General features: G+C 36.4%; 1 protein-coding gene across 3 annotated transcripts in view; it reads left to right on the top strand.

Annotated features, from left to right (window-relative positions):
• The window catches only part of ABCB11 (ATP binding cassette subfamily B member 11), an 80,741-nt gene that overhangs the window by 19,071 nt on the left and 46,904 nt on the right, over nt 1–14,766 (top strand). For all 3 annotated transcript variants that reach the window (XM_019727371.2, XM_074337581.1, XM_074337573.1), the window contains 5 exons: nt 4,969–5,056; nt 6,176–6,309; nt 7,973–8,144; nt 11,724–11,848; nt 13,726–13,900. In XM_019727371.2, the coding sequence (XP_019582930.2) occupies nt 4,969–5,056; nt 6,176–6,309; nt 7,973–8,144; nt 11,724–11,848; nt 13,726–13,900 (694 nt within the window). The remainder of the gene's footprint in view (nt 1–4,968; nt 5,057–6,175; nt 6,310–7,972; nt 8,145–11,723; nt 11,849–13,725; nt 13,901–14,766) is intronic.

Genomic DNA, 14,766 nt, shown 5'->3' with positions numbered 1-14,766 from the left:
ACTTATTATTATTATTATTATTATTATTCTGTTATGTCTTAAAATTTGGAAATAACCGTTAGAGGGGCAAAAATTAGAGACACATCCATCATATGATGTGCTCATAAATATTTATTAGATGAATTAAAGAATGAATCTACCTTTAATGTCTGCATCACTAGCAGTCATTAGAAAGGAATTAACTGTGGCTACACCTTACTCGCACCTTTCTGAGCCATATACTTGAAGGTGAACAAATAGTGCAAAACAAGTAAGGACTTTCAGAAGTTCATAGGCTTTGACTGAATCCACACGGTACCAAGCATGTCAGTGGACATTTGCCCTTTTTTAAAAACAAATCTCATACAATAACTGAAATTATGTAGACAACACCTTTCTTAGGCTATTTCTTTACCAGGAATTTCTTTGATGAGTTCAGTAATTTAATTGCTATTATGGTCATTGATGTGATACTGTTACACTCCTGAGTTACTGGTTGTTTAGTTTTTATGTAGTAACATCGCTGTGAAAATGGACTTGGGTGGGACAGAGGAAAAAGGAGAGGACATTTTTCTACCTGTAAGTAGTTAATATACCTCCCAAATTACCCAACTCTTTCACAACTTTCGTTCTTGAAAAAAAAAAATCACTAAAAGTACAATTTCTCCACTCATTATAATATGTGTGTTAGTTTTGGACTATGCAGGGCAACTCAATGATTTTATCAACATAAGCATGCATGTGTAGTGGTAAGAGCTGGGTTTTCTCTTTCATAATACTGGTTTCCACACATCAGTTGTAATCCATTGGACGGAATTTATAAGAAAAAGCCTTTCAAATGGCTCTTAGTGAATAATACTGAAAAGGATTACAGGACATTAGGCCTCTTGATTAGCTGATCAGAATTTATTTGCTCAGAATAGTCAAAGGATAGGGTAAAAGAATGAAAGACGATGAAAGAAGAGGAAGTGCAAATACCACAAGGCAGTTTACTTTTATCCAGTTAAAGTGTAAACACTCAAATGGAAGCCGCAGTCTTGTGACATACCATCATTTCTGCCGTATTCTGTTGGTTACACAGACCAGCCCTGGTACAATTTGGGAGGGGACTACACAAGAGTATGAATACCAGGAGACAAGAATCATTAGGGGCTCCTTGGAGGCTGACTACCACAGCCATTGGGAAGCTCACGTTTTTACTTGTACCACATAGGGATGCATCAAGGTAGATATCTGAGCCTGTACTTTCTCTCAGATTTCAGTCTATTTTCTTAGCAATGTACATGGAGCTTATGCATTCAAGGACTCTTTTTTGAAGTAAGACACTTAAGACACTTTAAGACCACACACTTAAAAAAAATAACTTTATTGAGATACAATTCACATACCATATAATTCATCCATTTAATGCGTACAGATCAGTGGTTTCTATTATATTCACAGAGTTGTACATTCATCACCACAATTAATTTTAGAGCATTTTCATTACCACAAAAAAGAAACCCTATCCACTTTAGCTGTCATTCTATAATTCCCCATTGCCCTCAGCCCTAGACAACTACTAATCCATTTTATGTCACTGTAGAATTGCCTATTCTGAATATTTCATATAAATGGAATCATACAGTATGTGGTCCTTTTTGACTACCTTATTTAACTTAGTGTAACATTTTCAAGGCTCATCCATGTTGTATAATGAATTAGTAATTCACTTCTTTTTTATTGCTGAATAATATTTCTTTGAATGGATGTACTACATTTTATTTATTCATTTATCATTTGATGGACATTTAAACTGTTTCCATATTTTGGTTATTACAAATGATGGTGCTATAACCATTTTTTCATAAGGTTTTGTGTGGACCTGTGTTTTTATTTCTCTTGAGTATATACCTAAGAATTGCTAGGAGTAGAATTGCTGGGTCATATGGTAACTATATGTTTAATCATTTAAGGAACTGCCAGACTGTTTTTCAAAGGGACTGTACCATTTTACATTCTCTCTAACAGTGTATGGGAGATATAGTATCTTCACATCCTAACCAACACTTGTTGTTATCTATATTTTGATTGTAGCTCTAGCAGGCTGAATAATGGCCCCCGAAAATATCTAGGTCCTAATACTTGGAATCTATAAATATTACCTTATGTGAGAAAAAGAGTCTGTGCAGATGTGATTAAGTTAAAGATCTTGGGATGGGCTCTAAAAGCAATCACAAGTGTCCTAAAGTTACTAAAAGGGAGGCAGAGGGAGATTTAACTATAGAGAGGAGAGGCAAAATGAGTGTAAAGGAAAAGATTGAAGTGATGTCAGAAGCCAAAGAATATCAGCAGCTAACAGAAGCTGGAAGAGGCAAGAAGCAGATTCTGCACTAGAGTTTTTAGAGGTAGCACAACCTTGTCAGCACCTTAATTTTGGCCCAGTGAAGCTGATTTTACACTTCTGGCCTCATGAAATATGAGAAAATAAATTTCTCTTGTCTTAAGACACCAATTTTGTGGTAATTTGTTCCAGCAGTCAAAGGAAACTAATACAATAGCTGTACTAGTGAGTGCAGAGTGGTATCTCATTTTGGTTTTGATATGCATGGCTAATGGTGATGGCTACTGGTGTTGAGTATCTTTTCAGGTGGTTATTGGCCATTTGTACATTTTCTTTGAAGAAATATCTATTCATATCATTTGCTCAGTTAAAAATTCGGTTACATGTCTGTTTATTATTGAGTTATAAGTGTTCTTATGTATTCTAAACATAAGTCTCATCAAATATATGGCTTGCAAAATTTTGTCTCTCATTCTTTGGTTGACTTTTCACTCTCTTCATGATGATTTTTGAAGTACTAAAGTTTGTAATTTTGTTGTTGTACAGTTTATCTATATTTTCTTTTGTTGCTTGTGATTTTGGTGTCACATCTAAGAAACCAATGCCCTATCCAAGGACATGAAGATTCATACCTATGTTTTATGTAAGATTTTTAAGAGTTTTGCTCTTATATTTAGGCCTATGCTCCATTTTGAGTAAACTTTTGAATATGGTGTGAGGTAGGGAACCAACTTTTCCCACAGGGATAGACAGTTGTTCCAGCATCATTTGTTGACAGTCACTTTAGAGTGGGCGCTGACGTTCCCTCTAGTGTCAGTACTACCATTACCGTGCATGGCAACCACTGCAAGGAAAACTCCTTCGTAAGCAATGCCCCTTGCCATGCAGATCTCCTAGGTATTTCAAATGAAAAACCTATGGCTTTAGTAAATTGGAAACCTTGGGGTGTAAATTGAGTGACTCAATTTTATGATGCATTTATTTTATTTTTTAAATAAAAAGCAAGGTAAGAATCCTTATATATTAATAATTTGTAAGATATCTCTTTCCTTTCCCTCTAATTGCCATCTTGTTCCCTCGTTGTTTTTCAACAAATGAGTCAGGGGAATCTTAATTTATTCAAGCGGATGTATGGTATGTCAATTTTGCTGGGCCCATTCTGTGGTCCAAATCACCTGCACACTATAGAATCCTTTGCAGGATTTTCTAATCACAAGAGCTTTCCGCCCCACAGATAATGAAGAGTTTGATGTGCAGTCAAAGGAGCTAAGCCAGCCTGCAGCCAGCCTGCTCTATTCCTTCCTCTCTGTTTTTCTGATAGGTTTGCCCTGTTGTTCCAGAAACAGTCTCAAGTAGTCTTCTCAAGAATAAAATAGAAATGAGCTAAACATTTATGTTTGGGGTGCCTCAGGAATGAAAAGAATCATAAACTACACATGTCTTTCCACACCACCCAGCAGTGACATAATTCTCCTGAACTTTGCTCTGGTAAATCCTGGGGCTGGCTCAGTGCTCAGGGCTCTCAACCCACATGAGTTTGTTTATAACTGGCAGCTGTGTTTTTCATGACAGGTGATTTACTACCTCTGCTTTGACTGTAGAACTAATGTTCCACAGGAAGTCTAGGAAAATCTTTTTGACAAATGCTCATAGATTTGTTTTGGGGGACCCAAATTTCATTTCACAAATAGAAAACTAAGAGTATGGACTCATTTATACATTAGGTAGCTTTACTCGTAATACTAGATTATACACTGTATACAAAGATACTTAGTTTTTGTAAAAGCCTCTAATTGTGAATATACACATATATACATATGTATATCTATATCTATATATATATATATATATAGATATATAGAGATAGATATATACACATATATAGATATATGTGTATATATCTATCTCTATATATGTGTGTATATATATATAGATATGTGTATATATCTATATATATATGTGTATATATCTATCTATATATATAAGTTGATGATGTTCATTCTTAGGGTTCCCTTAAATCATCACGAAACACTGGGAATGTGCTGAACACAGACATATTAGCTGGTTTGGAGATTGTCAGAGGGTTGACCAAGGCAGTTATTTCTCTTCCTCATTGGTATTTTGAAAGTCAAAGCAAATTCCAGAAACATTTATTGAATACCTGTGGAAGTTATTATACCAGGCTTCAGGCAGTGTGAGCAAGCAGCTTAATTTACTAGCAAGACAAACAAAAAAAATAAGTATATGTAATATATATTTATATGTAATATATTCAATATAAATATATTCAATAAAGATATTAAATAATAGTGCAAGATGGCAATAAAACAAAACGTATAACGAGCATGAGTGAAGGGAACTCAGTAAACAGAGCCTTGTGTTACCATCTAGGGTCCTCTGGGTTCCAGCAACTGACAATTGATTGTTTCACATCCATAGCATCTCTGCCTGTAAAAATGAAGGGGGTGGGCCTCTTTTCTGTGACTGGTACCATGAGATCTATTTAGGGATTTGGTTGGATTGATTATAATTCTACACAGATAAAATACCTTACCCATATTTAACAGAAACATATACATATATTTTAAATTCCTCTGTACCCACAAATGTGATTCTTGGAAGCTTGATCCCTTGTGAATCTTAACACTTTTTCCCTTCTTTTGAAGGTTGCTGGACATTGAAAGTGAAATGATCAAATTTGCCAGTTACTATGCTGGAACCGCTTTCGCAGTACTTATCACAGGATATTTTCAAGTTAGTAGCACCTCTACTTTATTTCTTGATCAACATTTGTGTTCAAAGACATTCAAAGAAATGCAAAGTGTACTCTTTAACTTTTAAGTTATTCAGAAGTCCTAAAGACCTCAGACTTATTTTGTGGGAAATGAGAGAATAGGAAGGATTCTTTCTCTCAATTGTGGAGGAGAATACAAGCAGTTACGATTGATGGAGAGATGGAGAATAAACTTTTAGTTTCAATGTCCAGTTCTTCCCTGCACTCCCCACTTTACCCTCTCTTTTAAACTGAGAAATAGACAGGATGGGTGTATTTGTAGAGGGAACATGAGTGGTTTGGAGAAAGCTGGGCATGGGGAGTTGGAGGAAAGCAAATTTCATTTTCTTTTTCTCTTTCATTCCTAAAGTCTCACCAAACTGAATTCCAACCCAAATTCTGTAGACTGAATCTAGAGCATATTCTAGATTTAAGCCGTGGAAGGGCCTTGAGTTACTTAACGTTTATTAAGGAAGAAAAATATTTCGTCTTTTGCCTTCTATAGAAAAAAATTAATGTATCCACCTCCCATTCATTCAAGAATTCCACAAAGAAGGAATTGCATCAATTTTTCCCATTCTGGCACTGGGAATTTTAATGACAGGCTTATTTTATTTGATTGGGGGGAACTCTCAGAAGAGTCCCTGTTTATGACATAGTTTGTGTCTTACTTCCTCTGATAATCATTGGCCAACAGCTTGAAAACAAAGCGTAAATGCTTGTTGGCAGGCTTTTGGGGGAATAATTCATTCAGAATTGGCCTGCAGAAATAGAGATTTAAGAGCAATAACTTACTTTTTGGCACTGTGAGCCTTATTTCACACACAAGGAAAGTGAAGCTCAATAAGGTTAAGTCTGAAAATAGCAGAGCTGGATTCAGATCCAAATCTTCTGCTTCCCTGTTCGCAGTTACTCTGCTCACCTCCACTTGGAGGAGCAGATGCCAGCACTCACACCTTAACTCCTAGGAAGACGCTTTTTGTGAATTACTTTCCTCTTTTCCTCAACTGTTGTAGTGAATGTATTTTCTTCTGAAAAGAGAAGGAATTAATGGCTATTTTTAATATTTGAAAACTAAACATTCCTTGCTTCATTTACAGATATGCTTTTGGGTAATTGCCTCAGCTCGTCAGGTACAGAAGATGAGAAAATTTTACTTTAGGAAAATAATGAGAATGGAAATAGGATGGTTCGACTGCAATTCAGTGGGAGAGCTAAATACAAGATTTTCTGAGTAAGTGGCTGGTAGAACATTTTAATGTATGTGTGATTTTTGGGGGTAATAAAAGTCTTGTTTCTAAGTTAAATAAGCATTGGAAACATTTTCAGTTATTTTTAAAATTTTTTTTGGTCTTTTACATTGGGCTTTTATAGGTGGCATGGCTTTTTCATAGGTAATGCTTTATCAAATATGATCATTGTAAACTGAAAGCCAGAATACTACAATATGGTTAGTAAGCCCTTGATTCAAATATTAGAAATGAAGTATTATAAACAGAGTTTAAAAGAAAGTAGGGTTATTTGGCCCCAAAAAGAGAAATTGAAGGAATGTCACAATGTAGGTATCTATTAGAAAAACAATACAATTAGAACAAATTATTGTGCTTCGTCTGTTGAGGTAATTTCTGCACATAAACACAAAAAGAAAAAAATCTATAATAGTTTGAGAAAGAGTCAAACTAAAAAAACTGGATTTAAATCCACTTTACACCTAAATTTTAGTTTGGGTCATTAACAGCCCCCTCAGTAATTCTGAGTGAGTCCTGAGTAATTAGAACTAGTTGAACCCTATTGAATTGAACTTTGAAGTCTGATGAAAGAGAGTGTGTAGTGTAGTGAAAATGAAAGCAGACTGAATGTTGGGACCCTTAGATTCCAGCACTCATCCTGCCTATTATTACTGTGACCTTGGACAGATACATAACTTTCCTAGAATACAATTCTCTAATCTCTGGGTAATGTCCTTTTTTTCTATCAAGTCCTAAACCCAGTTTGTTCCATCTGGACAAGACACTATAGAGATGTTCCCAGGAATGTGAATTTAATGTAACTATATTTAACCAATATTCTGGAGCACTTAGCGTCTGCAAGGCATAAAGAGAAACCACAAAACTCCTAATCTCAAGGAATTTACAGCTTAGTAGGAGAATAAAAGGTACAAGCAAATAATCAGAACAGACACATATTGATTGCTTCCTATATCCTGGGCACTGTTTTATATATTATTAGCTAATCCTCATTACTACCATTTGAGGTAGAGTCTATCATTATACCCACTTTACAGATGAGGAAACGGAGGCACAAAAGGTTAAAGAACTTGCCCAAGAAAAGCTGGTGTTTAAATTCAGAATCTGGCTCTGAAGTCTGTGCTCTTAACCACTATTCCCTACTTTCTATAAGCAGAATGCAATAATTGCCTATACACACACCCATATACAGACTGATTACATTGCTCTGGAAACACAGGGAGGACAATATTACTTCTTGGGGAATTATACAAGTTTTTATGAATTACGTGGTGTGTGAGTAGAATCTTGAGGCTGAAAGGACTTAGCAGGTATAAAGAAGGCAAGAAGGGCTCGTCAGGACAGACCAAAGCTATTGCTTATAAAAAAGAAAGAGACAAATAGGATGATTTCCAAAAGCCTTTGCCAATGTTTAATGGACACTAGTTGGGAGAAGTGGGTTAAAGACAAACTTACTTGGCTATGAGAGGACAGACTTGATGGTCTCCCAAGCTGCAGCAAATTTCCCAAGATGTGAGAGTCAATTATGTTTCCCAAGGGTGATGGCATACAGAGATGGGAGTGTTTAAAAGGGAAAAACTGAGATTTCTCAGTAAGACATTTGAATTGACCGAATTCTGTTTTAGTGATCAAAGCCTCTCTTATTTCTAGTGATATTAATAAAATCAATGATGCCATTGCCGACCAAATGGCCATTTTCATTCAGCGCATGACCACGAGCATCGGTGGGTTCCTGCTGGGATTTTATCAGGGTTGGAAACTGACCTTGGTTATTATCTCTGTCAGCCCTCTCATTGGGATTGGAGCAGCCATCATTGGTCTGGTAAGAATGTCTTCTCACTTCTCTCCATGAGAAGACATTTGCTCTGAGAAACAGCCAAAAATGTAAGCTTGAGTCCCTTGTCTTCAGCGTGTTCAGTCAATATCTGTATCAATATATGGATTGATTATTCCTCAGTATCAAATGACATTTGATAGATTAGGGATTAATGATGTATTAACACAAATATTATTGTATTAATAATAACAACCATGGTTGAACCTAAAGGGTATCATGCTAAGTGAAATAAGTCAGACTGAGAAAGACAAATACCATATGATCTTACTTATATGTAGAATCCAAAGAACAAAATAAGTGAACAAACAAAACAGAAATAGACTCGTAGATACAGAGAAAAAACTGATGGTTGTCAGAAGGGAAGGGTGTTGGGGAGCTTGGTGAAAAAGGTGAAGGGATTAAGAAATAGAAATTGGTAGTTACAAAATAGTCACAGGGATGTTAAGTACAGCATGGCAAATATAGTCAATAATGTTGCAACAACTATTTATAGTGCCGGGTGGGTACTAGACTAATCGGGGGGAAATCACTGCATAAATTATATAAATATCTAGCCACTATGCTGTACACCTGAAACTAATATAAAATAATATTCACTGTCAACTGTAATTGAAAACAAATAATGACAACTACATGTATTGAGTATTTACTATTTTGCCAGGCACTCTGAGGCATATACATTATATGCTTAATATACATTATCTCTAACTTTTATGACAATCTTATAAAGTATTAATGTGATTTTAAATAAAAGAACCAGAGGTTCAGAGAGGTAAAGGAACTTGTCTGAGGCTGCACAGATAGTGAGTGACAGAACAGGATCAAATTCAGGGGAGCCTGACTCCAAATTTCCACCCACTCTCCAGTATGCTTATTGCTTCCCATGGTCTCCCCAGCTCAGATGCTCCCCTCAGAAAGGCCCAACAAATATATCCAGGTCAGTAATGAGCACGTAAAAGAGATTTCTGCAATCACAGCTGTGTTCTCCAGTCCATTGATCAGTGTCAGAGGGAGGCTACCTGTCCCATTCTAAGCAGTTTCCTAGTCAAGTCTCCATTCTCCAGGTATGTAGGCCAAGAAAAAGTGTAGGAGTAGGGATTTTGGGTCACCCAAGTTACAAAACTCAATCTGAAGGATTGAGAAATTATTATATCTTTTGGAGCAGCCATATTACCGAGCTGGACAATCAGCTCTAATGCATCTTTTGGAGCAAAAATTAATATAAGACCCGATCTTATTTTATTATAATACAAAACCGGGTCTTACATAATATAATGTAATATAAAACCGGATCTTATATTAATTTTTGCTCCAAAAGATGCGTTAGAGCGGATTGTCTGGCTAGGTCTTCCTTTCGGGGAAACATAGTAGATAGCAGTTCATGGGATCAGGCACACTAATAATTTGCTGTAAATGAGAGTAGCATTCAAGTGGGAAGCTTATATCCACGAGCAACAGGTACCAATCTCCATGATGATTGTTTTTCTAGCAAAATAGTCTCTACAAACCACTCGCTATACTACTCAACGTTTTCCCAGGTAATACAAGGTGACAATAGCAAAAGAGCTCACTCCACTTAACTAGGTCACCACCTGGTTCTTCCACCTGGCTCAAGAAAAGTACGTTTAAACCTGTCAAAACTTCAGTTTCCTCGTCTTAAAAATAAGGGTAACACCTCTTAACGTCATTGTGATGATTCAAGGCATAATCCATGTTTGCACTGAGCACGACATCTGGCACAGAATTCATTTCTAAGAGATGTTAGCTTTTATTGTTTTCCAATCCACTGTATCACGCAAGCTTTACAACAGTCTTTCCTACTGACTGCTTTCCAGTTGCCCTCCAGGGAAGCCTCAATTTCCACAGAGGGTTTTCTGGGATTCTGCAAACATTTGATTCAGCTTTTTCTCCTCCAAATACATTTAATCTGTTTTTTTCAAAACCCAGGATAGAGTAATACATTCAAATGGATCATGTGTCGCGTTTTAACATGTTGGAGACCAACAACATAGCCTGGTTAACTTGGTTTGAAATAGGCATAGAGCACGGTTTTCTTGTGTCAGTGCCCATATTTCAAATTCTTGTAAATGCGTCACTGATTTGGAATGTGGTAGCTCTGCACTGGTTCCTTCTTGAATTCAAGTCTGTGTATGTTTGTATAAAACGATAAAAGCATCTTCACTAGGTTCGATTCAAAAGCAGAAGAAAAAAAAGGAGGGGAGATATATGGCATATTGGAAGTTATTAGGAATTTTATTTGCCTTTGACTGTCTTTCATGCTTACGTTGACAAACGAGCCATTGTTAGACATTTCCCAGTCTACATCTTTTAAGCTCCTATATCAGTTTAATTTGAAGTATCTTGAGATTATTTAATGTGCCATTATCATAAAACTGATAACATTCGAAACTACTTAATTTTCTCATTACTGTACTGCCAGCACATATTTCTGAAATGAATCAGAAAAGAATTGCGGTAAAAACTGCAGTGTCATTCATAACACTCAAATGTTAATGTTGGTGAAAATGGCTCACTTTTCTTGCTGTTCCCTTTTCAATTCACAAACATTTTATAAAATGTAGACCACCTATGAAATAAATATGTTGTAATAAAATACTACTTGTACTTATTTTATGTCTTAGAATTCTTTTTAACATTTTGATAAGAGTTTTGCAGCTAAATGTTTGGAAAAACTTGGAAGATAAATTCTCTTAGTCTAAGTATTACATATTTTGTAAGTTTCTGAGTGAGTTTATTTTCCACAATATTTGCTTTTTTCCGCCTTCTTGTTTCTTCATCTGTGCCAGGGATTTTTTTGCTGGTTAATTCTAACTAGGACTCTATCCTAGTCCATTTTTAGAAAAAGTAACTTGTTTATTATTAAGTACAATGTCTTTTTATATCCTTTTGTGAAAAGCAAAGGTAGTAGTTGAGCCCTTATAGTTGAGTTAACATAGTATAATGTTTATCTGAAGCTTTCTCCTATGGAGTTCCCTCTGCAGCATCAGGCCTTTGCATGGAGATTTTGTTCAAGCAGAGTAATTAGATTGATCAAAGCACTACCAAGACTCCTAAGCCTTTAGCTGTGTGTTTTTGAAGATGTTTTAATTGATACCTCTCTCTCATCCTGCGTTCTACCCAATATGATGCCTGCACTGTCCTCTGGTCTTTGCCTCTGATGTTTGTCTGTGAAATATGCAATGGCCTTTGACCAGTAGCAATGAAGTGAGATATGGTTTGACTTGAAAATTTCATTACTGTAATGAGTGAAACACTGTGGTCTCACAGAATACCCTGGTTGGGACTTACTCTGTGAGAGGGTTTTTGAGGCTGACTTTTAATGTAGTCATTTTGATATGTCAACAATCAAATACCCATGGATGAAGCTTAACATGGATCAAACTTGGACCAAATTCTGTCTTCAGTGAATGCTGTTACAGCGAGAATCTAGTCTTGCATGAAACCATGCCACTTGTTTCCTCTCCTAACTGTATCACTGAGTGACAGACTGACTTAACCGAATTACCTGGTCTTCACATTTTATTTTCTTCTTTTGGATTTTAGAGTGTTTCCAAGTTTACTGACCGTGAACTGAAGGCCTATGCCAAAGCAGGGTCAGTAGCTGATGAAGTCATTTCATCCATTCGAACAGTGGCTGCTTTTGGTGGTGAAAAAAGAGAGGTTGAAAGGTTGGTTAATTGAAATGTCTGCCACTTTCCTGAATGTTGTTGATCTGCATATTACCCTGACGCTTCCCCACTTTGTACAAATTCATCTTGGATTATCGTACCCTCAGGGAGATTTTGTTCAAGCAGAGTAATTAGATTGATCAAAGCACTACAAGGACTCCTAAGCCTTTAGCTGTGTGTTTTTGAAGATGTTGTAATTGATGATTTTTAGAAAGCCATCTTAGATTAGATATTTGTTTCAAAGTCTCATGGGGTATATGTACACACGCTATAGACTGCATGCCAGTCTATAACACTATTTGGTGCCAATGAGGAAAAGCCTACAGCATCTAAAATGCACTTCCACATGTTTTTATTGAATACTTTTTTTTTTAGGGGAACAGGACTTTATTGGGAAACAGTGTGTACTTCTAGAACTTTTTTCCAAGTCAAGTTGTCCTTTCAGTCTTAGTTGTGGAGGGCGCAGCTCAGCTCTAATTCCAGTTGCCGTTGCTAGTTACAGGGGGCGCAGCCCACCATCCCTTGCGGGAGTCGAGGAGTCGAACGGCAACCTTGTGGTTGAGAGCCCACTGGCCCATGTGGGAATCGAACCAGCAGTCTTCAGAGTTAGGAGCACGGAGCTCTAACCGCCTGAGCCAACGGGACAGCCCTGAATACTTTTTTATTCAATGTATTTTAATCAGCTACTGTACTACACACTCTTTGTTAAGTCTGATAACATTTTGATTTAATCAAACAAAATTCAGCATTGATATATTACAGACCATCATAATTCTTAATGAAAACAAAAACCTAAATGACCAAAACAACACAGTTGTCAAAAATTGATTTTGTTTATTCTTTCGTTATCTAGTATTTATTGAGTGATTACCACGTGCCAGGTACTGGCTTTATAAAATAGCCACCAACTTAATTAAACTCTTATTTCACATGTTATATATAGATCCAGTATGATGATGTCATTCTCAATTGTTAGCAAATTCACCAAATAAAAAAGCGAATAGAATTTATAATCTCCAATTACCCCATTTTCCTGGTTTTTTTTCTTTTGCTTCTTTTGGTTTGTGGAATAAAGTTACCTTATTTCTCATTAAAAAATTCAGTAGCGTATTTCCACCACTATGATGTTTTCTATTACTGTTAATAATAAACAAGCAGTTGTAAATGTTTTAAAAATGGTTAACAAACATAAGTTATACCTTCAGTTTTGTCTTATAAAATGTTAAAAGTTGTCAATTTATTTTTTGAGGGGTAGGAAATCAGTTACAGAATGCCTGAACTTTAAGACAATGTCCACTATTAATGGCTAGATCATAGAATTACTGAAGCTTAGTGCTTGGATTGAATTTCCACATAGTTACTCATGTTCTCTGGCTGTGAACCTGACCAGTCTGGTTATAGCATAGCATTTTTGGTCACAGAGACGATGGGTGAATATATGTAGATGAGTTGGTGTAAACACTAGTTTCAAGCCTGAGGGAAAACAGTTGCATCATTTTCTGATAGAAAGTATGTCATGTGACTTAATAAAACAATTCAAGCACAAATAGTACTGGATCCTTCCTGTCTAGACATTTGTGCTTAAAATTCTTTTATCTTGGGGGCCAAGGTTACCCCACTCTACTACTCATCCAAGAAGTAATCAACTAGGAGGCTATGTTAAGCATCATCCCTTCAACATATTTCATTCCCAGGTTGAAACAAACCTTAAATAACTACACAGAAGTTACTGTTTTTTTTCCCCCCTAAAGCTGCTCTGTGTTTGGGTGATTTTATAATCACTGAGGAAAGCCACTGCATTGTAGTCTGTTTTAAACATTCTAACTTGAGCTGTTACTGCTGCTGCTCAAATAGACTCAAATGTTTTCTCTTCACAGGTATGAGAAAAATCTTGTGTTTGCCCAGCACTGGGGAATTAGGAAAGGGATAGTGATGGGATTCTTTACAGGATTCATGTGGTGTCTCATCTTCTTGTGTTACGCATTGGCTTTCTGGTATGGCTCCAAACTCGTCCTGGATGATGGAGAATATACAGCAGGAACCCTTGTTCAGGTACTTAGAGTTTGATGACCTACACGTAATATTTCCTGCTGGAATCTGAAAAAACCTCTCAGTTAAAGCATTTTGTTTATTCCTTCAGTGTCTGAGGCAGGAAAGCATCAATGATTCGATGGAATCCAGATGCAGAAACAAGCAATACACATTTTATTATAAAAGGATGCAGAGCGTTTGAATGGTCAAGAACAGGGATTTAATGATTTTCAATTAAATGAAGATTTTATAGCTGTAAAGCAATGGTTTTCTGACTGAGTCCAAAAGATAACGTGCCATGAATATTGAAAGCCAGTGATGTCTGAGCTAAAAATTAACAGCTCATGTAGTTGAGCTTAATAAAAGTACCAGATATGTGCTAATGGATGTATTTGTGAAACATAATGAGTTACTAAAATACCAGTCCAATAATATCCCCAACTGAAGGGGTAATACAACCACATTTTATTGCTCGCTTGTGCTATAGCCATGCCATAGCTAATGACATCGCTACTTTCATTTTCAGTATCCTTTCAGTTATTTTTTCAAGAATTAGTTACTGAGCATCTATTATATACCAGACCCATACAAAGTTCAGGGGATTCAATAGTGAGCAAAACAAATGTGATCTTTGCCCTGTTGGAATTTATAGTTTAGTGATGAAGATAAACAATAGCTAAATAATCACATAAATGCATAATGACAAATGGAAACGTGCTACAGAGGACAGGGAACCTTGACAGTGAACAGCAGGGTAACCAGGTAAGGTTGGGGTCAGGCAAAGCTCTTTCTCCTGCTCACTCTTCCAAGGCCTTTCCTCTTTAGCTTAGGGCCCCTCCTGTTAAAGGTGGACTCTTGTCCTTGTTCGATTCTCGGCTGAATGGCAT

Source organism: Rhinolophus sinicus, linkage group LG01 (assembly GCF_036562045.2).
Source record: "Rhinolophus sinicus isolate RSC01 linkage group LG01, ASM3656204v1, whole genome shotgun sequence".
NCBI classification, from domain to species: domain Eukaryota; kingdom Metazoa; phylum Chordata; class Mammalia; order Chiroptera; family Rhinolophidae; genus Rhinolophus; species Rhinolophus sinicus.
The sequence above is the reverse complement of the archived record's forward strand: the minus strand, read 5'-3'. Positions and strand labels throughout refer to the sequence as shown.